This window comes from Chanodichthys erythropterus, chromosome 1, assembly GCF_024489055.1.
Source record: "Chanodichthys erythropterus isolate Z2021 chromosome 1, ASM2448905v1, whole genome shotgun sequence".
In the NCBI taxonomy this organism is placed as follows: domain Eukaryota; kingdom Metazoa; phylum Chordata; class Actinopteri; order Cypriniformes; family Xenocyprididae; genus Chanodichthys; species Chanodichthys erythropterus.
In genome coordinates, this window is record NC_090221.1 from 10,620,605 (window position 1) to 10,643,451 (window position 22,847).

General features: G+C 37.1%; 1 protein-coding gene across 1 annotated transcript in view; it reads right to left on the reverse strand.

Moving 5' to 3' along the window:
* Positions 1–22,847, reverse strand: part of ablim3 (actin binding LIM protein family, member 3) — a 76,548-nt gene that overhangs the window by 30,360 nt on the left and 23,341 nt on the right. The window contains exons 3-6 of the mRNA XM_067387636.1: positions 11,096–11,279; positions 5,680–5,795; positions 3,092–3,218; positions 2,448–2,541 (exon numbers count right to left, since the gene is read on the reverse strand). Coding sequence (XP_067243737.1) covers positions 2,448–2,541; positions 3,092–3,218; positions 5,680–5,795; positions 11,096–11,279 — 521 coding nt within the window. The remainder of the gene's footprint in view (positions 1–2,447; positions 2,542–3,091; positions 3,219–5,679; positions 5,796–11,095; positions 11,280–22,847) is intronic.

Here is a 22,847-nt window from a genome sequence, read left to right on the forward strand (position 1 = left end):
AGTCATTTAATCATTTAATCACTTAATCCATTTATGCAAAAACGATTCGTTTAGTACTAAAATATGTGGCTCATATCAATGAGTAACTGAATAAGTCACTCAACAGATTCATTCAAAGTGAGTTGTGAGTTGCTAGGGTGTTGCTAAGGAGTTGCTATGGTGTTGGACTATGCCATATTATCATCTTCTAGGAGTCCATAGCTCAAATGGTAGTCTACTGTATGGTAGAAGACGCAAAACTTTCAGGAGGAAGAAGGAGAGAAATAAATACCAGAAACAATAAGAGTGATGCTTGCCTCAAATGTTTATTCTCTCAAAGCCTTCTCCTCTACTTGTCTCTCCAAGGTGTATTCTTTGCCGTCTGTTAACCATTAATGTTCAAAGAAATATTTGTATTTCTAAGGGAACAGTGCTTCAAATGGTGGTTTTATTCCCCATCTGTCTGGGCTTCTTTATCCATCTTCTCATATTTAGCCCTTGATCTTTTTATAACGGAGGCTTCTTGCCTGGCCCGCTTGATGGATCAATTCATGTTCATTTCAGGTATAACTCAGCGCAAATGCCATCTATTCAACTGAGTTCTGAGGTAATTCAGAGTCAATAACAATCAAAGACGAGCCGCTCATCACAAAAAACTACAATATAATGACTAAATTGCTCAGGTCCAGTGTTTCCTAAAGGGTTTCCACAAAGGTATTAAAGGTGTCTGTGGACATGAATGAAAATTTCATTACATTTCTAATAAAATAAATACTATCATTCAAAAGTTTGGGGTCAGTAAGATTTTTTTTTTATGTTTTATGTTTAGGTCTCTTAGGCTATTCAAGGCTGCATTGATCGAAAAATACAGTAGAAACAGTAAAATTGTGAAATATTATTACAATTTAAAATAATTTGGTAACACGTTGGTATAAGGAACACATATTTGCTATTAACTGACTTTTGCCTAAATAAACTCTTAATTTACTGCTTATTAATTGTTAGTGAGGTAGTTGTTGTAGCGTTTACGTTTAGGTATGGGGTAGGATTTAGGGATGTAGAATATGGTCATGCAGAATAAGTCAGTAATATGTGCATTATAAGTACTAATAAACAGCCAATATGCAAGCTAATAAGACACTAGTTAAAAGTGAGAATAGTTCCCCATACTAAAGTGCTCCCAATAATTTTTTATATTCTATTTTAATATATTAATTTATTCCTGTGATGGTAAAGCTGAAATTTCAGCAGCATTGTCAGGATACTTTGCTGAACAGAAAGTTCAAAAGAACAGCATTTATTTGAAATAGAAGTATTTTGTAGCATTACAAATGATTTTTTTTCTGACAATTTTGACCAATTTAATGTGTCCTGGCTGAATAAAATTATTAACCCCAGACTTTTGAATGTGTATTGTTGCACAGTGTCATGTTAAAGGTGCCCTAGATTCAAAAATTGAATTTACCTCAGCATAGTTAATTAACAAGAGTTCAGTACATGGAAATGACATACAGTGAGACTCAAACTCCCTTGTTTCCTCCCTCTTATATAAATCTCATTTGTTTAAAAGACCTCCTAAGAACAGGCGAATCTCAACATAACCGACTGTTACGTAAAAGTCGGGGTGTACGCCCCCAATATTTGCATATGCCAGCTCATGATCCCAACATTATGAAAGGCATTAGACAAGGGCAGAACGTCTGGATCTGTGCAGAGCTGAATCAACAGACTAGGTAAGCAAGCAAGGACAATAGCAAAAAATGGCAAATTGAGCAATAATAACTGACATGGTTCATAATAACATGATATTTTTAGTGATATTTGTAAATTGTCTTTCTAAATGTTTTGTTAGCATGTTGCTAATGTACTAAATGTACTAAATGTGGTTAAATGTACCATTGTTTCTTACTGTATTCACGGAGACAAGAGCCGTCGCTATTTTCATTTTTAAACACTTGCAGTCTGTATAATTCATAAACACAACTTCATTCTTTATAAATCTCTCCAACAGTGTAGCATTAGCCATTAGCCACGGAGCATAGCCTCAAATTCATTCAGAATCAATGTAAGCATCAAAATAAACACTGTACTTACGCGATTAGACATGCTGCATGACGAACACTTTGTAAAGATCTATTTTGAGGGTTATATTAGCTGTTTGAACTTTATTTATGTTGTTTGAGGCAAGCGCGAGCTCTTGGGGCGTGGAGCACCAGATTTAAAGGGCTACACACCCTGAATCGGCTCATTTCTAATTATGCCCCAAAATAGGCAGTTAAAAAAATTAATTAAAAAAAATCTATGGGGTATTTTGAGCTGAAACTTCACAGACACATTCAGGGGACACCTTAGACTTATATTATATCTTTTAAAAAAAAAGTTCTAGGGCACCTTTAAGGGTCTAAGTAGTGGGGTCTGTTAGACACTGGTCTTATGGTGGAATGTAATCAGGCAGAATGTAGTCTCACCTCCAGCACACGTCCACTGATGTATCTGTCGCATGTTTCACACTTTATCCCAAACTGGGCGTGGTAGTCTGCCTCACAGTAAGGAATGCCGTCTCTGCATGCAAAATAAGGCTCACATGAATGAACACATTCTTATACCAAAAATAAAACACAGGTGTTTAGGTTTTATAAAACCAGAAAACTATGACCTTTGTGACTCTTCTATTAATGCTATAAATCTTTCATGAGCACTTCAAAATCGGAGTGTCACAAAAGTCCCTCACAGGAGCAGTAAATCATGTATATATACATAAACATAACTGTTCAAAAGTTTGAGGTTGGTAAGATTTTTAAAAAAAGAAGTTTCAATACATTTTCAGCAGTAATTACTCCAGTCTTCATGTCACATGAACTGTAGTGCTTATTCAGTGAGAGAACGTGTCAACGCAAATTGCCTAATCTAAAAATTATCCACATATATACATAAATGATACATAGGCCTATTATTGGAACTGAATGTGTACATTTTAGATTGTGATTATTAATTGCGATTAAATATTTCATGTGGTCTCAAACATGAGAAACAAGCTGCTTTGTGCAACACAATGTGTGTGATGCGTGGTTGAAAGAAAGCCAACAGGTCAACAGAAGCAGCGGTAACTCACTTGCTGATGTACTCCCCCGTCAGGACCAGGCCGCAGGTCTGACACCTGAAGCAGCTGACGTGCCACTGTTTCTCTAACGCCAGCAGAGATTGACCCTGTTTGATCTCCTCCTTACAACCTGCACAGTCTAAAAAGAGCCATGAGGAAGGGAAGAGTGGTTATTTAATGGACTTAATCTTAAGTCTTTCCTGTGTCCAGTAAGACTTGACCGGTTTGTGAAAAACACACACACACACACACACACACACACACACACACACACACACACACACACACACACACACACACACACACACACACACACACACACACACACACACACACACACACACACACACACACACACACACACATGAAAGACAAATCAATAAATCATGATGAAGGTTAGGTTTAGTTTTTTCTTAAACAGATATACACACTTTGAGCTGTGTGGTTTGGGTTGGGCAACAGGATTTTGAGCACTAAAATGGCAATGAATCATTTGTTTTTATTTGGAAGATGTTCAGCTGTGTTTAGAGTATTTTCATCCTAACACAGAGCTTTTTCAGTTCACTGGCCTGATCAATCAGATCAGTCTTTAGACAGAGACAAATGTTACAGTACGCTTTCAGTACTCTGCTTTTCCAACAATTACTTTCCTTTTTGCTGTAGCAGCGGTGATTCAAGTTGAAGTGGAACAGAAGACAGATCATTCTTGTTATGCACTGCAGTACCTTTTATGAAGCAACTTGGGAAAAAAAGAGTATACTTTTGTTGTAATTTAGATAAGTATTTCTATATAAGGCTTTGCCAGACTTTCAAAAGTATAATCTGGTCAAGCTCAGGCACTCAAACTTGATTATTAATCACAATGCCAAGTCTATTAACAGGATGTCAAACAGAATGAAACTTAAGAGGATGGAAATAAAAAGGTAAAGTTAGCCATTGCTCAAAAAGGGATTGAGTGTTTGCTTACATGAAGGTGTTAACCTGTGGCTGTTTGCATAAACTGCTTAGACTAGTCTTAGTCCATCTCATTTTTTTCTTGAAGACTTTTTTTTGAAAGCCAGTTACATAAGAAGGTAGACTGATCTAATTTGAATCTGAAAAGGAAGACTGATTACTTGGCTAACTGCTAGTTGGTCAACATAGTGGCTATGATTAAGAGGTAAGCAACTGAAATTAATTTTGATAATTATTTTGTTGTAACCATCATCTAAAAATGTAGTATTATCATTTTGATTTCTTTAATTTTATTACATTGTTTAAACATTTTTATTAAAGAAAGAAAAAAATGAAAGAACACCTACAATATAGACTGGGTAAACCCAGCCTGATCTTCCGGTGATTTGATTTTGCCCGGCAACTCAGTCTGGAAACCCGTCCACTCATTTCTGCTGCATCTGTTACACTTTTGCGGGAACCAATCACAGACTTGCTTATCCACCTTGCTCGCTATTGGTGGGTACAGAGCTCTTTCTATGGCTCTGGGCAGGTATAACACAATGACGTCTCTCGCACGACAGTCAATCCAATCCTTTTAACCTCTCAACGATGCTAAATGACTTCTTTAGTTTAGCAAACAAATCTCTCGACTGGGTGTAAATACCACTCACTTTCCTGTTTTTTTGCACAACCTGCAAAAATCCCTCGATGCCATTGCTGCTTCTGCAAACCGCTGATCAATGCTACAAACCAATGCAAACTAAACCTGTCTGGAGTTTTCGCATCGCTCTGCAAAGTACGTCACACGGATCGTTGATCTGATTGGTTGAAGGACTATCCAATTGCGTGAATAATGCTCATTGATCACGCCTCTTGTGCAGTAGGAAATACATAGCAAACATAGCAAACTCCCCAGACCAATGTTCTGGTGATAGCCAGACAACCTAAAATATATTATATATTAAATCAGTTTCTGATGTTAGGCGTTACACCAGTTGACAAGGCAAAAATGGTAACATTCATTAAAACAAAAGTAGTTAAATTATTCAAAATCCACTATTATTTTGACTTAATTGTGATAAAAGATAAGTAATATGATTCCCATTAAAAAAAAAACAAAAACAAAAAAAACATTAATACTTTAATACAGTTTTTAAAATGGGAAAGACTGCATAGCAGAAATGACCCAGGCATGTTCAGACTCTGTACATTTGTTCAACTAAAGAACAAACATAGACACGGAGCTCAGATGCTCTTCACCTCTGGCCTTTATAAAACATCACAGCATTCTGCCTCTGTTTACCCAGACACTACACACACTCTAATCTGTTGAACAGGGGTCTGTCCTCACCCCTCAGAGACATAAAGGTCAATACAGCATTATGGAGGGTTGTAGCTCCCGGCCCAGAAAAAAAGACTACTGAAAACACTCAAGAATTTGAAAATAACAAATGAGAATATCCAAACTATAAATAATTAAAGAAAGAAAGAAATGAAAACTGAATGGCAGACTTAGCAAAAAAAAAAAAAAAAGATGTATTATGCTTATTCACTAAGCCTTTTTGCCATGTTAGAACTGTCGGCTGGTCCCCCCCACACACACACACACACAAACATGTGGACCACATGTTATGCAAATGTTTAAATTGAAGGGTGAGACTTACGACTGGGCCCATGGATTTTGATTGGCTCATTGGAATTAACCAGCTTGAGGGAACATTGCTGACAGACACATTCTTTACCACTGAACGTCACTCTGTCCCCAATTGGAAAAGGTTTCCTAGAGAGGGAAAGACAGACAGATAACATATTATTAAACATAGCACACACACATAGGTAAACCATAGCCTAAAATTTGTCCAGATTAAAAAAAAAAAATCTAATAAATCCAGAACGCTTACAAAGAAGGCTAAATTACAAAGTAAAGAAAAGTACTGGCAGGTTCCCATATTGTAGGCAAAACCTGATCTACACACAGTCCACCAAATTGCTAATATTTCAACAGCAACTGCAAAATTTAGGTTTCAGAGCACATTTCCTGTTCTTTTGAAGAGAAATCCATGAAGAAAAACGTATCCTGCATATCCCACAAATATATTAAGTAGCAATTGTTTTCAACATTGAAAATAATAAGAAATGTTTCTTGAGCAGCAAATCAGCATATTAGAATGATGTCTAAAGGATCATGTGACACCGAAGACTGGAGTAATGATGCTGAAAACTGAAAATTCAGCTTTTTCTTCACAGGAATAAATTACATTTTAAATATATATGTAAAAAGAAAATGATTTTAAATTCTTATAGCATTATTACTGTTTTACTGAAGTTTTGATCAAATAAATGCAGCCTTGGTGACCATTAAAAAAATCTTACTGAGCCCAAATAGAGTTGAGGAAGGCCACATTACCCACAAGCATTAAACACAGACCAGAGCCGAACTGTAATGATGGCCCAGCTCTTCCCTTCAAAAACACTCAAGAAACAAACATTACTGAAATAAAGGGTCAAAGTGACTCACATCACATAATTTGAATTGATTTTTTTTGATGGGGTTAATAAGGAAGGACAAGGTGTGATCCCTCTTCATATGAGTTTTGCTGGTGAACAACATGGCTTTGCTGATCCACCAGAGAGTCCAGTATAATCCAACCTGGACCCATCTGGAAATTCATTGTAGTTTAACATGGTCTTTATGCTATTCCTCACCATTCTTCCAAATCTTTTACTTTGCAAACCAAGAACAAGGCCACGTTCCACAGTTTACATAAGCTTAGATCCTGTTTATGGTGAATAGATTTTGTTTTGTGTAGATAACTGCATGTGTCTCTTTAGAGCACATGCCCACATGTCTCATGACGGCTCGCATAATCCATTGTGTCCACAGCACTGCTTTATCTGCTCAGTAATCAGCATGACTGGAAGCTTCTACACTACGAGACAAATCCTATTACAGTAGGCTATTGCTCTACTAATGCAGCAATTATGAAACAATCCATTTACATTGAACCATGACCTTAGAGGAGCACCGGCTCTGCCACTTTATAAGATTACAGAACAGGTCCTTTAAAAACAGATCCTGTATTATTTCTGTCACACTGCCACTGTCTGTATTAATCAGTTTTAACCTTACTAAGAACACTGGGTTCCCACTCTTTTTCAGAGATCATTTTCCAGGGACTAAAAGACTACGATCACAGATTCACAGTCTAAAGTAATATAGTCCAGAAGTCTTTAGAAATGTATAGTTTATGTTTTAATTTACTATATATTTTTGATTGCATTCAGTCGTTGTAATTCAGTCTTTTCTTTTTTGGAAAGCACACTTTCTATATTCATCTTAAATTATGTTATAGTGCATTAATATTAATACACTATTTAATAAAATGATCCAACCAATCATGAGTAATAATGTTAATGAATTATTATAACATAAACAAACAAGATATCAAAATAGTATAAATAATGCTATAAGTTTTTTTTTTTTTAAATATTTACAAAATTGAATAGTAAAAAAAGGACAGATACGGTACTTTTAAAATTACCGCCAATAGGTGGCAGCAAATAACGGTCTTAACAAGTGAGTCAATGGAGTCATTCTTTCAAACGATTCATTCAAAACGCTAATTCATTTACGAACGAAGCAAATGTCGGTCTGTATGAACCAGTCATTGAATCACTTTTTCAAAATAATTCGTTCAGTACTTGGTACTTGGTTTTCAGCTGGAAATACTAGCATTTGTGTACCCTAAAACTGGTGCAGTGTCACACTTTTGTACATAAACACACAAACCAACACACTATTCACTGGACTATGTGAAGTATGGCATGACAATCTCCTCCACTATTGAGACCACACACAATGACGTCTTTGAAATCGAGAGTGAAAGATGACAGGGTAAGTGGGCAGACAACAGAAGCACTTACAAAGTCTGTGTCAGACACATGGGTGGAATAATTCCTTTAGTTTCTCCAGTGTTTCAGCATAGCTGGAGCCAATAAGAGCAGGGTCTCTGGATCTACCCTTACTTTTCCATCTCCTTCATTCTCTCTGTCTCTGTATTTTGATCCTCCTCTTTCACACAACCTACTTCATTCTATATTTGTATGTAAAAATTGTGTGGGCTTCCTCATGGGGCTCTGTGCGTGTCTTTCCGTGCAGTCTTTACGTGACCTTGTCATTACCGCCACATCACACTCCCTCCAGACACACACGGCATTGTCAGCTTTTCCTGCTCTTTAAAAATTTACAGTTTTCGTGTGTTGCTGCTTTTATTCTGTCCACGATCGCAATATTCCGACTCTTTTATGACAGAACAATTAACCTGTGCATTCCATTTTAAGAAATTTCTTAAATTCTTACAAAATGCTTGAAATGCAAATGCAAAATACTAAACAAAAAAGATTTAATTAAGGATTTTTTACAATTTTGCAAAGTATATGTATTGTAATCTAAATTTATGTATATTGAAAATGAATGTAAATAAACAATCAAGCAGTTTTCCATTTTAGTAAACAGCAACAGCTCCTCAAAATATCAATTAAAGGCCCCTAATGCCATACAGAAATATGAGTTGTACTGTCATCAAAGTATTCAATATATTGCTGAGGGCTGTAACATGACTTATGAATTATCACTGACAGCACTACTGGGATGATAGCCCACTAAATCTAGAGCTTGGTCCACACAGATGGTCTAAATATTAAATGTAACATAATCTAGCTCTTCCGTTGACTGTTTACTTCTTGGTAAGGCCGATAAATGTTTAGGTTACTCCTGCCAAGAGCATCCCATTGGGCCATTTAGTAGCCCAATTGGCAACGCACTCCAACAAAGCAATCCCAGTCCTCCATGAAAATGCTTTTCTTACCCATAAATTCATCAAGCGGTGTGCTTTCTTTTGGTGTGCTAATGAACTAAAGGAGCAGAGGCAAGTTATTTAGTGGAACTAATTTCCTGTAGATCAGAACAGACCAAACACACTGTAATTACAAATGGGACATAACAGAGATACATTAGCAGCTAAACTCACAGCTTTCCAGCACATTCACTACAGCCCAGTGTTAAAAAAAAGAGAGAAAAAGCATATAAGAGAGAGAGCAGAGAGCAGTCAGTACGATGTACAAAATTTCCAGTTGTATTAGACCCATTTTTTTTTACTACAAAAAGCAATGGGATTCAAATAACACTGTGTCAGAGTAAGGGAGACAGATAAGGTGTCCTTGCAGGGAACTCTCATTTTCTTGCTTGTCAGTCTGAGAATAGGCCATACATAAAGGACAAGCGGTGGTGCTTAACTTCATCTGCTTCTTTCAGTCTGTGAGGAAAATATTCACCTCTGGCCTCAGCAACTTCTCCATTTACACTTTTTCTCCCTTCTCTGCTTACTTTCTGGGCACTATTACATATTTTGAGCTTCAAACCTCAGCTTTCTTCCGCCTTGACTCGTGTTACAATATCCTGCTCAGTTCTGCATTGATTACGCCTTCTACACTTGTGGTATTATACTCTCTAGAGCAATTTAGTCAAGAAAAGTGAAGATGCCTACACACAGGTTCCAAAATAAACACCCGCTAGTGACAAATTCAAGAAAAAATTGCTTTGACGAACACATAAAACTAAGTTATTACATTTCTTATGAACTGAAACATAATGCATGCATTAAATCAAAATAACTATAGTCTTTTTTAACATCTGACATGAGTAAATCAAATTAAAGATATACAAATGTTCCGCTAAAGACAAATAATAATCAGAAATGCATCATGAAGTCAAGAGTTCACCTTTGCCTTCCCACTTTCTACATGTGGTCCATCAAATCCTTTAAAGGTGCCCTAGATTCAAAAATTGAATTTATCTTGGCATAGTCAAATAACAAGAGTTCAGTACATGGAAATGACATACAGTGAGTCTCAAACTCCATTGTTTCCTCCTTCTTATATAAATCTCATTTGTTTAAAAGACCTCTGAAGAACAGGCGAATCTCAACATAACACCGACTGTTACATAACAGTCGGGGTGTACGCCCCCAATATTTGCATATGCCAGCCCATGTTCCCAACATTATGAAAGGCATTACACAAGGGCAGAACGTCTGGATCTGTGCAGAGCTGAATCAACAGACTAGGTAAGCAAGCAAGGACAATAGCAAAAAATGGCAAATTGAGCAATAATAACTGACATGGTTCATAATAACATGATATTTTTAGTTATATTTGTAAATTGTCTTTCTAAATGTTTCGTTAACATTTTGCTAATGTTACCATCGTTTCTTACTGTATTCACGGAGACAAGAGCCATCGCTATTTTCATTTTTAAACACTTGTAGTCTGTATAATTCATAAACACAACTTCATTCTTTATAAATCTCTCCAACAGTGTAGCATTAGCCGTTAGCCATGGAGCATAGCCTCAAATTCATTCAGAATCAAATGTAAACATCAAAATAAACACTGTACTTACGCAATTAGACATGCTGCATGACGAACACTTTGTAAAGATCCATTTTGAGGGTTATATTAGCTGTCTGAACTTTTTTTATGTTGTTTAAGGCAAGCGCGAGCTCTTGGGGCGTGGAGCACCAGATTTAAAGGGCCAAGCACCCTGAATCGGCTCATTTATAATGATGCCCCAAAATAGGCAGTTCTATGGGGTATTTTGAGCTGAAACTTCACAGACACATTCAGGGGACACCTTAGACACATATTACATCTTTTAAAAAAAAGTTCTAGGGCACCTTTAAATTCAGTTAAACCTAAGACATTCCTTAAGTCTAATCTCTTTCACCTGTCACAGACCCTGAATTTCTTTCAAAGAAAATTATATAAATATCAGCAGTCTCGGAACGTCGCTTGGCTGATCAAATTAGAAGACCGGAACTAACTGTGGTATAATTGCTTAGTATAAAGATGAGTGGGGGTGCATATAGCTGTCAGCGTGTGAATTAATCACATTCAGTCATCAGCACATTAGTAAATGAGCATCATTTACCAGCATCCCATCAGCACTCCCTCACGTTTAATCTGTATTATGGGTGTATTTCCATAATGACATGTTAGTTGTCTGTGTAGTAGAGGGCTCACCTGCACACGCTGCAGACGAAACACTGTGGATGATATGTGCGGCCCAGTGCAGAGACCACCTCCCCTGAGATAAAGTCCCCACAGCTGTCGCACTTTGTGCCGTACAGGCGCTGGTAGTCTGCTGTGCAGATGTACTCGCCACTCTTCTGGAAGAATCCGGAATGTGCCAAATCACAGCCACATACTGGCAGAAAGAGAGAGAGACAGGAAGAGAAATCAACATGAGATCATTGCCATGTTATTTATAGTACAGGAAATGACAGGGAGAATAAGAGGGAATGGGATTAAAGGGATAGTTCAGCCAAAAATGAAAAATCTGTCATTAATTACTCACCCTTATGTCATTCCAAACTCGTAAGACTTTCGTTCATCTTCAGAACAAAAAGGAAGATCTTTTTGACGAAATCTGAGAGCTTTCGGTCTCTCCATAGACAGCGCGACACTTTGACGCTTCAAAAAGTTCATAAAGAGATCGTATAACATCCATATGAGTTGAGCAGTTTAGTCCAAATTTTCTGAAGAGACACGATCGCTTTACATGATGAAGAGATTGATTTTAGGCTTTATGAACTTTATGAACTTTCTGAAGCGTCAAAGTAGTAGTTGTGTTGCTGTCTATGGAGGGACAGAAAGCTCTCAGATTTCATCAAAACGATATTCATTTGTGTTCCAAAGATGAAAGAAAGTCTTACGGGTGTGGAACAACATGAGGGTGAGTAATTAATGACAGAATTTTCATATTTGAGTGATACTGCAATCCAGGATTGAACTTGGGGTTAGGGTCAATAAAAGCACCAGAGCTCAACACTTCGTTATATTTACATATTGGGCACGTGATTTAACACACACAAAAGACAAAAATGTTTGTATTCAAGACTAGAATGATTTTTGAAGCTAGTTTCAAGCAGATGTAAACAGTAAACAGACCCAATTAGACTTTATTAAGACCTCACTTTTGGTGCACCAAGCCAGACAGTCAGATGTTCTTACTTCCACTAAAGTTTAAGACACTGAGCTGAACATGATCATCAGGTCTTACACAAGCTTGTGGTGTTCATGCAGCGTGGATACCTCTGTCATTAAAGCAAATGGGGGGCAAACCATATATTATAGCATTCTGAAACGTATGCACAAATTTAGGTGAAGTTTTCAATCATATTGTTGATTGATTGCGGATTATAAAATTTTAATTAAAAAAATTAACTCAATTAAATTAAAGAAAAAAACCTCACTATTGGTACTTGTTTGGACCCAACTGTCACCATCCCTACTCACTGTAGCATAAAGTCCAAAGAGAGAGAGAGAAAGAGAGAGAGAGCATTGATTGCATAATCTGAACTAAAGACGGCTTGGCTTACAGGAAGTGCTGCATTAAGAGGAGCAGTGTGAAAATTATGTGTATTGTAATGCCTTGCGTGAGGTAGCATTGACTGAAAAACAGGGATATCATGACAGTAAAACACAGGTTATGCAGTAAAAATTTTGCTAACGCACTCAGGTATCATTATTATAGTACATTCAAATAATTCAAGCTACAAACCCAAACTGAAGATATAAAAAAAACTCTACAATGTATGGATTTTATGCCTTCCAGTGGCATCCTGATGGGGGTTTCCCAATAATTAGGTGATAATGGGAAATGGATTACAGTTTGAGGTACATCTTCCGGAGGAACCACATATTAGCAGCTTGAATCTGCTTTACTCATGTAAACTAACAACATGAAAACAGTTAGCAAAAAGATTTGTGACAAAATAAAATCTTGGATTCTCTGATTGAAAATATAATCAAAACAATTATTAAGATTATATATATATGTGTGTGTATGTGTGTGTGTATGTGTGTGTGTGTGTGTGTGTGTGTGTGTGTGTGTGTGTGTGTGTGTGTGTGTATACAGGCAATATAACTCACTCACACACTAAAACACACTTACACACAGTATATAATCAGAAACTTTAAGAACAACAACAACCAAAACTGAAGGTACATGTCCAAAGAACTATGACAATACCTTATTGTACTTATCGACATGCTAGAAGTGAGAATACCTTTTTAAGCTTCTTCTTATGGTGAAAGATAAACATAACTCTTTAACCCCCAGGGTTGACACTGCTGCATGCAACATGACCATTTCAGCATGCATGCCTGTGAATCTCCCTTATACCAGCAGGACTCACATGGCATACCGTTACCACATCATTCACACACGTGCAAATGTACCCACATACACACACTCTGTCTCCCAGCCCTCAGCATCCATCATCCTTGCAATGACAGCTGTTATTGGCTCATGGAATTGGCAATGATTGCCTTTTGCAAAATGTGTCACTGTACTGTAAATCATTAATTCAAAGTCAAATATCCTCATAAGTCATTTGTATGTCTTCTTTTTAGACCTGTATTCTAAGGCACAAGGATTGAAGGACCTTCTGCTGAGAAACTCAGAGAAAGATTAGAGAAATAACGTTAAATTAGGAGATGGAATTTGATGCTAGATGATTATGATAAAGACTTTCTCAAAATGCTTATCTGTCCTGATGCTATCACTATGTCATTGAACTGCAGCTGTAACACTGAAGAGCTGCTAGAGTTGGGCAATTTATATATAAAAATCAGAATATATTTTCAATGATTTTGCTGCATGTAAATTTAAACAACATTGTGAATTTCACAATGACTTTATGCATTTTTGATTTGGCCATCAATTTTCCAAAAGTCTGTGTCATCACATTACATATGAATAGAGGTAGAATAAAATAATGAAAAAGGCCTAAAGACTTATCAGAATAGTTATATTGCCAGTCGGCACTAGAACTGCTGCGAAATCTTCACTGTGGGCAAGCAGCTTCAACAGATCTGGGATTTCAACAGAAATCTGAAGTCTTTGGCAGTGTAACCACAAGCTAAGGGAAATTATAGCCCTGCTGTGAATGCTTGTGTGTATGCGTGTGTAAGATAGACACTGTGCCAGGCAGCCACATTTCAGACAACCACAAAACAATGGCATGTTGCTTCAAATGGCCCAACTGGATTGAAACCCTGCAATAAAAGAGAAAACTCTAGAGCACATGACATTTAAAGCTTAATGGAAAGAAAAAAAAAAAAATCAAAGCCTTTTCAACTCAAATAACTTCCAGAGACAGACAGTATTAACATTTCTGTTTCAAAAAGATGTATATAAAAAAAGATAGAACTGTTCTACAAAACTCATGACACATGGAACAAACCCTATAAAGCATTTGGAAACTTACAGATAAGAGACATTAGGGATACACAGTGGTTTCTCGTTGGTGGGCAAGTTGTTTTGTAACAGCTATTCATAATTTAAAGTAGTAAACTACATTGAAAATCTTTGAAAAAGTAGTTCACTTCACTACAAGTTCTTCACAAAATGTAACTAATGACTGAAGCTTATTAAAGTGTCATGAAACCCCCTGTTTTAGCCTGGTCGTTCACACCTCTGAGTTGAAAAAGACTCAAAAAATGGGTGTGTAAAGCTGTGAAAAAGTGGGAGAGTAGAGGATGGAAAAAGGGGAGAAAACAACCATTAAAACACAGACCTGCAACACACTTATTACACAGACACATGAATATTAAATGGTTAGTTCACCCAAAAATGAAAATTCTGTCATTGTTTACTCAACCTCATGCCATTCCACATCCGTAAGACTAATCTTCGGAATGCAAATCCGATGGCTCCGTGTGGCCTGCATAGGGAGCAATGACATTTCCTCTCTCAAGATCCATAAAGGTACTAAAAACATATTTAAATCAGTTCATGTGAGTACAGTGGTTCAATATTAATATTATAAAGCGAACAGAATATATTTGGTGCGCCAAAAAAACGTATATAGTGATGGCCGATTTCAAAACACTGCTTCAGGAAGCTTCGGAGCATTATGAGTCAGCGTGTCAAATCAGGGGTTTGGAGCGCCAAAGTCACGTGATTTCAGCAGTTTGGCCGTTTGACACACGATCTGAATCATGATTTGACACATAAGAATCATAACACTCAGAAGCTTCCTGAAGCAGTGTTTTGAAATCGACCATCGCTATATAAGTAGGTTTTTTTTGGCGCACCAAAAATATTCTCGTCGCTTTATAATATTAATATTGAACCACTGTACTCACATGAACTGTTTTTAATATGTTTTTAGTACATTAATGGATCTTGAGAGAGGAAATGTCATTGCTGGCTATGGAGGACTCAGCCATCGGATTTCAACAAAAATATCTTAATTCGTGTTCCGAAGATTAACGAAGGACTTACGGGTGTGAAACAGCATGAGGGTGAGTAATAAATTACATTATTTTCATTTTTGGGTGAACTAACCCTTTAAAATATGACCACGGAGAAAAAAAAACAAAAACACAAAAACAGAGTTAAGGGCACCTTGATGCATTTTAAAAATATATCCCTATATGACAAGAAACTCTCAAGAACGAGGGAGAAATGTGGAAGGACATTTAAAAAGGTCTAATAATATTTTCGTAACATTTACGAGTACTATAGTCTCTGAACAAATCACACACGTCAGTTTAACACGGTGCTGGTTCATGTTTAGAGCACTAGAGTAGGTGAAATATGTCCAATAAAAACTTGAAATGTGGACTTACTCCAATCCGTATATGATCTTTGATCCACTTTGTGAGCTTTACTAAACTCATCGCACCGTTCTGCGCAGAAACCGCTCTCATGCACCCTCTGCATGTTGTTTGAATTCTCCGCTGTAATGCAATGTCATGTGTAATACAGCACAGTGATTGGGTTAAAAGAGTTCATTCTCATGAATAAATGCAGAGAAGCACTCAGACGTCGAATCGTGCTCTCTAGCCCTGGCAGCCAATCACACACTCCAGAGGCACGCTTCTAAGTCAGATTCTATGAAGACATTTTGACTTTGCTTTTCAACCCGGAAAAACGAAATTGCTAATAAAAATGCAAAAATAAAATTTATGAGTGCTTTTAGTGATGTGCAGCCTGTGCATATCTGTTCACATCTCAAAAAATGTGTTTTGGGGTTTTAAAAGGGTCATATGTTTTTAAATAAACTACCTAATTATATCATTTATAAACTAAACATGTTTCTGGCACAAAAACAATGAGGATTTCTCACTTAGGGTGACAGCATCAGACTTGAACAGATATATTTTCAACATAAAAATACATTAACAGAAAAATAAAGTTAGAAGTGCACCGAAGGTACTTTTCTCTAATTGCCTCCTTTTCAAGCACAATATGTGCTACTTCTGACCTGAATGCCACAGAATAGCTGCCGTTTACTGAAACGAGGACTCATTATCCCATCCATGATGCCGTTGGCTCACAGAGTTCCCAAACCGACAGCTCTTCACAGAGACATAGCAAATAGACATGCATGCTGGGCCACGTGGTACTGAGAGAGGGTTCAGGCTAAGAGGGTGAGACAGCATGAACGGAGACCCAGAGGCCCTGTGCTTTGTTCTGGAGCCATGCCTGCTTCCTGTATCCCTGACCACAAGGCAATAATCCTGAGCTCAAATGGAAGGATGAGGATGATGAAGCTCTTCGGGGCTCAGTGTGAACAATATAACCAGAGGCCTTTTAGAAAGAGATGAACCGGTCACTGCTGGTCCCTGTGGAGGCACTGAAAGGCCAGATAGAGTAATGACGTTCTTGTGAATATTTGGATTTGACCGTGAGAGTATATTCACAGAGACTTTATTAAATATATTTCTGTATCAGTGGATTGATTAAAAGTATTTAAGCCAGTTATATAAAATGCAGCAATGAAAAATGCAGATGTGTCCCAAAGAGAGGATTCTTCCATATCACACTTTTATATCTCCACAGGAATGTGTTATGAGAACGAAAGAATGATTAAAAAAACACAAAAAAATATAATTAAGCTAATGCATTTATGATTGACTGTAATGGATTGATCAGATGAATCTAAATGGTTTTTAAATAGACTGGTCAAATAATTAGCGAGGAGCATTTCAGTTCTGATAAAAGGCCCACAGAACAGCAGTTCATTGGCTGAGAGATTGTTGGGAGGGACGTCCTCTTTCACAGTTGCCATAGGAAACCTAAACCTTCCACGGTTGCCCTAGAGACAGCAGGGTCCCATACAAAATGCCTGAGGTGTGAGACTGCTTATTTGTGTGGCTGTCCAAGTCACTTTTAGACAACAGACCATCTTCATGCCATGTGGAAGGCACGACTCAATTTCTAACAGTAAAGTCTACAGCAACATGGTGTAGTGTGGCTTCCTTTAGGTTGGCTTCAGGATCCTGTTCTGAGGTAGGGTGCGTCTGCTCGGGCTGGTGAAAATATACTAGGGGTTTTGATGGCTTGGAGTAACTATGTTTAAATTACGAGCAGATGGAGAGTCAAAGTATCCCTCCTAAATACCACCTTAACGCAAAACTAAACATTCACTTATTCAGATGATATTTGATATTATATTTTAGTTGAAGTATTTCTTTTTTTTTTTCTTCTTCTTTTTTTCTTAGAAAATTAATAATAAGTAAATAAAATTATTAAATTCAAAAGTTAAAATAAGATCTATGGGGTTAAATTGCTTGCAATACAGACAAATTTGAATTTAATTCTTCAGGTTTATACATCTAACAGGTCAGATAATACTTAAATTATTTAATATATAAGACTGGGCATATTCAGATTGATGACAGAAGGTCTGGACTCCATCGCTGCTTTCATTGGCCAAGGACCACCCAAGAGGATGCCTAACTGACATGTAAAGCAACCAATCACAATTAGTTTTGTTCAGCATCATGTTTAGGGGCGTGAAAATATAATGTCGATGTCCTTACAATAACAGACCAGTGCATAAAACCTGAAAATCCATTGTTTAGTTGATCCTGATAAGCGCTCATTGTCACAGTTGTAAACTTGATTTGTCACAGTTGTAAATATGATTTTCCACAAGGGGGTTTGGCATCACTATTGCTTTGTTTCCAAGTGGATCATTAAAGAACGCAACACACGTCTCCAGGAAATCCTGTAGAATTCAATCAATCAGATGACGACTTTGAAATACCTGAAGTGTTTCCAATTTTGTGTGCCTTTTTCATTAGACATTCAGCCAACGGTCTGTGGGCATGACGTCTGAGACTAGGCTGGGCAAGGCTTAGCCTTCCCCTGTCCACAGACTACAGACTAGCCTAGAATTTTCTCAGTCAAACCACTGCCGCTGCTGCTTCTGATTGCTTTTAGAGGTAAAAGCTGCCCGTAACTGCTGTTCTAGGATCAGTATTCTTCGTAATAATAGCATATTGGTGAAACAGATGTTTTGTTTGTGCTCTTGAGAGCGTCAAAGGTTTATATTTGCAATGTGTTTTTGCAGAGTTGAGTAATCCAGCCAATCACAAACATATCTGTTAAGTAACTGTACTCAATGGCCAATCAGAAGTGTTTAAGTTAGAATCAGCTGACGTCTCAAAAATATTTTTGTCCAGTACTGAGTTCTGCACTCTCGACAAATCCTCTCACTATAATGTTAACTTATAACAAAGTGTAGACATTATGTAGGATAAAGAGATTCATGTGCAATCAGCTTCATTGATTATAGCAGAACTTTGTGAGATAACGAAGAATTGAAATGAGTGAAAGCTTTTGTGATTGTGCACATTCTAGGCAACATATAATCCTTTCAGAATTTAAATAAAACATTTGTTTTGCTGCATGAGGTAAGGCAGTGGTTGTTTATTATTCAAATTGGCTGCCATGCCAAATCATGAATATAGTATGCTTGCTTTTCTGTTCAAATTATAGTGGTTTGTGAACATAGCCCTTTTAATAACATTAATCGGGTATGTTTATGCTGGAATGTGTAGGTTGTTTCTAGGTGACACATAACTTCAAATTATTTCATGGCATATTTAAATGCATTTTTAAAGAGGAAGCACATCTCCTTAGCCTCACCCTGGAGTTGGTTCACCCTCCACCTATGGTCTCTATCCTCTCTCTCGCTCTCTCTCTCTTTCTGTGTTGAGGCATTTGCTGCTCAGTACGGTGGTCATTAACACAGAACTGATTAGGGACCAGCAGGGGGGAAAGGCTGATTATGTATTTATCAGCAGCCAACAGATGCAATTAAAATTCCCTTCTTCAGGACTTTCCAGTAGCCCAAAACCCAATATACTTCCACTGCCCTTTCTCTTCTACTCAACCCTCCATCCCCCCACCCTTTTTACCTAGTATTTTCATTTTATTGCATCCAAGTATTACAATTACATTTTATCGTCTTCATTTGTCTGGCTTGTCCTCAACGTATTGTCGAGGAAAGCAGGAGAGAGAGACATCTCATTCCCTGCCTACTCTGTAACTGTTGTCCTTCTCTTTTACTAAAAGAAGAATATTCTAATGTTTTCCCTTTCCAAAAACATTTATGCTGATACATATACAGTGGGGTTCAAAAGTCTGAGACTAGGTAAATGTAATTTAAACCTGAAAATGTATTATTGATTACTAGGGCTGTCAACGTTAACACCTTAACGCATGCAATTAATTCAAAATAATTTAACGCAAATAAGACAAATAAAGTAGTGAAGCATGTGTAATTGAAGCATTAGCATAATTTACGTCACGCAGTTAGATGACCTTAGAAGTCAGGACTCTGGAGCTTATCACACTGAGCATCTACAATGCAAGCACCTGTAACCCTGCTATGTGGAAATTTCTATTCTAACACTTTAACCTGATTTAACTTCTCTGTCTGCGATCAGATCACTTTAAGCCGCTAAACTCCGGAAAAATAAAGGTAAAACAACAATGTCAGATGATTTTGAAGTTGGAGAAGAAAATGAGTTTTTCGCCCTACCGTGGTAATTCCGCCTACGTCACACATGACCTTTCCAACATGATTTTGTGATGCGTGGCACAATCGCAGAGCAGTGCAAGATGAACATTTGTGGTTAAAAAGTATATAATATTTAATTTTTTTTAGAAAATGACTGATCTTTTCACTAGACAAGACCCTTATTCCTCGGCTAGGATCGTGCAGAGCCCTTTGAAACTGCACTGAAACTGCAATTTGGACCTTCAACCCGTTGTACCCCAGTGAAGTCCTCTAAATGGAGGCAAATCCTGGAATATTTTAGCAAAGGCTCTTGTCTCCGTGAATACAGTAAGAAACGATGGGAACTTTAACCACATTTAACAGTACATTAGCAACATGCTAACGAAACATTTAGAAAGACAATTTACAAATTTCACTAAAAATATCATGTTATCATGGATCATGTCAGTTATTATTGCTCCATCTGCCATTTTTCGCTATTGTCATTGCTTGCTTACCTAGTTTGATGATTCAGCCGTGCTCATTACGTTTTGCCCTTGTCTAATGCCTAGAATATGGGCTTGCATATGCGAATATTGGGGGCGTACACCCCGACTGTTACTTAACAGTTGGTGTTATGTTGAGATTCGCCTGTTCTTCTGAGGTCTTTTAAACAAATGAGATTTATATAAGAAGGAGGAAACAATGGAGTTTGAGACTCACTGTATGTCATTTCCATGTACTGAACTCTTGTTATTCAACCGTGCCAAGGTAAATTCAATTTTTCATTCGATGGCACCTTTAAATTCTGAAGTGAACCAATAATGACAGAGACTGCAGCAGGTTTATTAGGCTGCTGTCACTTTAACACTAGCAGTACCGGAATTCTATAACTACTAGAACTGCCAATAGCGGTCATTTTGACTGTTCATACCAGACAGCAGTGAATGTCATTTTTGTCATGTTATATTTACTTCAAAGCTTCTATGGTCATGTTTTATGACAAATGTGGGGTAATTTAAGCATACATAATATAATATGTTCGTGATATTATTGTGTAAGAGCTACTAGACCTCCCACAAAAGTGCATGCCGCAATTTGCTTTCTGCAATTTGCATCCGGCAAGCTGGAGATCAAAGTTTTTCACCGCAGTTAAAATGTTGTTTTTGAAAGTCAAAATGTCAACAAATATAAAATGAAGCAGAATATTTCGTTAGATAAAAACATATTGTGAATTTTGGAAATGATTACATCTGTCTTTATTCAATACATTTTGACTTTTGGAGTTTACAATGCTTTAGCATTATCGGAAATGTTTGGACCACACAAATCGGAAACAATTTTATGCAGCCTCTAATGAAATCTAGAAAATGTTTTTTTACGAACCGGAATTATATCTGAATCACTCAGTGTCAGACGAACTGTCAAGAGACCAAGAGACATCGCTCTCTGCTCCTCCATCAGACTCTGCATCATCAATGTTCTCAAGCAAGGATAAAACCTCAGTGACAGTCATTTTCTTTCTTGTTGCCATTTTGACGGTAAAGCTAAGTTTTAGCTTAGCAAAAGCATACAAAACTGCCAGAGAAAGATTGCTAGGCAACAGCTACGCACATCTTAAACGGCGGGAAAAGCTCTGAGGAGATACAACGCCTGTAATATGTGCGGTCAAATTGACAGCTATGGCCATTCAAGGTAGAAATACTCAGAACTCTTTTGTGTTTTGTAATTTTAATAAAATAACAATGTTAAAATAAAATTTACATTAATTTAAGAAAAGTCATGGAACTGTAGTTATATGGGTTTTATTTCAACAAAGTTATTACATTGCAAATCTTTAAAACGGTCAAAATGACTGCCTTGGTAGTTCTAGTGTTAAGACCTTGCAGGAACCAATATAGGCTACGGTTACACATATGTTTTCTTTTTCAACAGTTTATATTCACTTACTTTCATGGACAAAAACTGACTGTGTTTACGAGGATATTTTGACACAGTTTTCTGTGTATTTGTGCATTCATGCTCAAGAATATCGAATTCTAGAATTGAAATCAATTTTCAATTCCCAATCCTAGATATGATGCGCTATAATTCATAGCTCAGCATGTGCCGCTGCCTGACAATGGTCCCCTTGTCTTCCTGCCTACACCTGTCTGTGCCACCTTTCTACCTACTGAGTCACTTCTCTCCTACCTTGTTGGTGCTAATGGGAAACTCATCAACTGTAATTAATGTGCGGTTTTGACTGAATGAAAGATGGACTGAGAGAAGAGGAAGTGATTAGTCCCATCAGGGCCCTCCACAGCCCTCCACTGAGCATCCAGATGGTCTTTTGTGGAGTCAGTGAGTAACAGCAAGAAATCAAGGGAATGACAACAAAGAAATTATGTATATGTTGATAACAGTTAAATAAATCCAGGGGGCTGAGGTTTCCTCAAAAGTGACACTCATTGGCACTTTAGTACACTTAAATACTTATCTTCTGTAGTCTATATAGGGCATAATTTAATATTTCCAAGCATTAATAAAAATAACTAATGACAACGCAGCACTAATCCTACAAATTTTTATCCTGCTCATCACGTTATTACTGTACATCCAACCAAATCTGAGTCATAAAAACTGTCCCTGCTATCCCATTTAAAAAATAAATAAATACATAAATATAATAAAAAGTACTTTTTATTCTGCTCATCATCTTACTGTACATCAACACGATATGAGTCATCTATATCAAAACAGCCACTGCTATCTCTTTTTTCAATAAAACATTTGATATAATAAAAATCTTATTACATATTAAAAACATTGAATATCAATTAAAATAAATGTATTATAATATTTTACATAATATATAGGGCTAGGCGATAAAGCTAAAAGGGGTGGACTGGCCATCTGGAGCACTGGGAGTTTTCGTGTTGGGCTGCTGTACAATGTGTGCTGGCCAGTTAGTGTTACTACAGTAAATC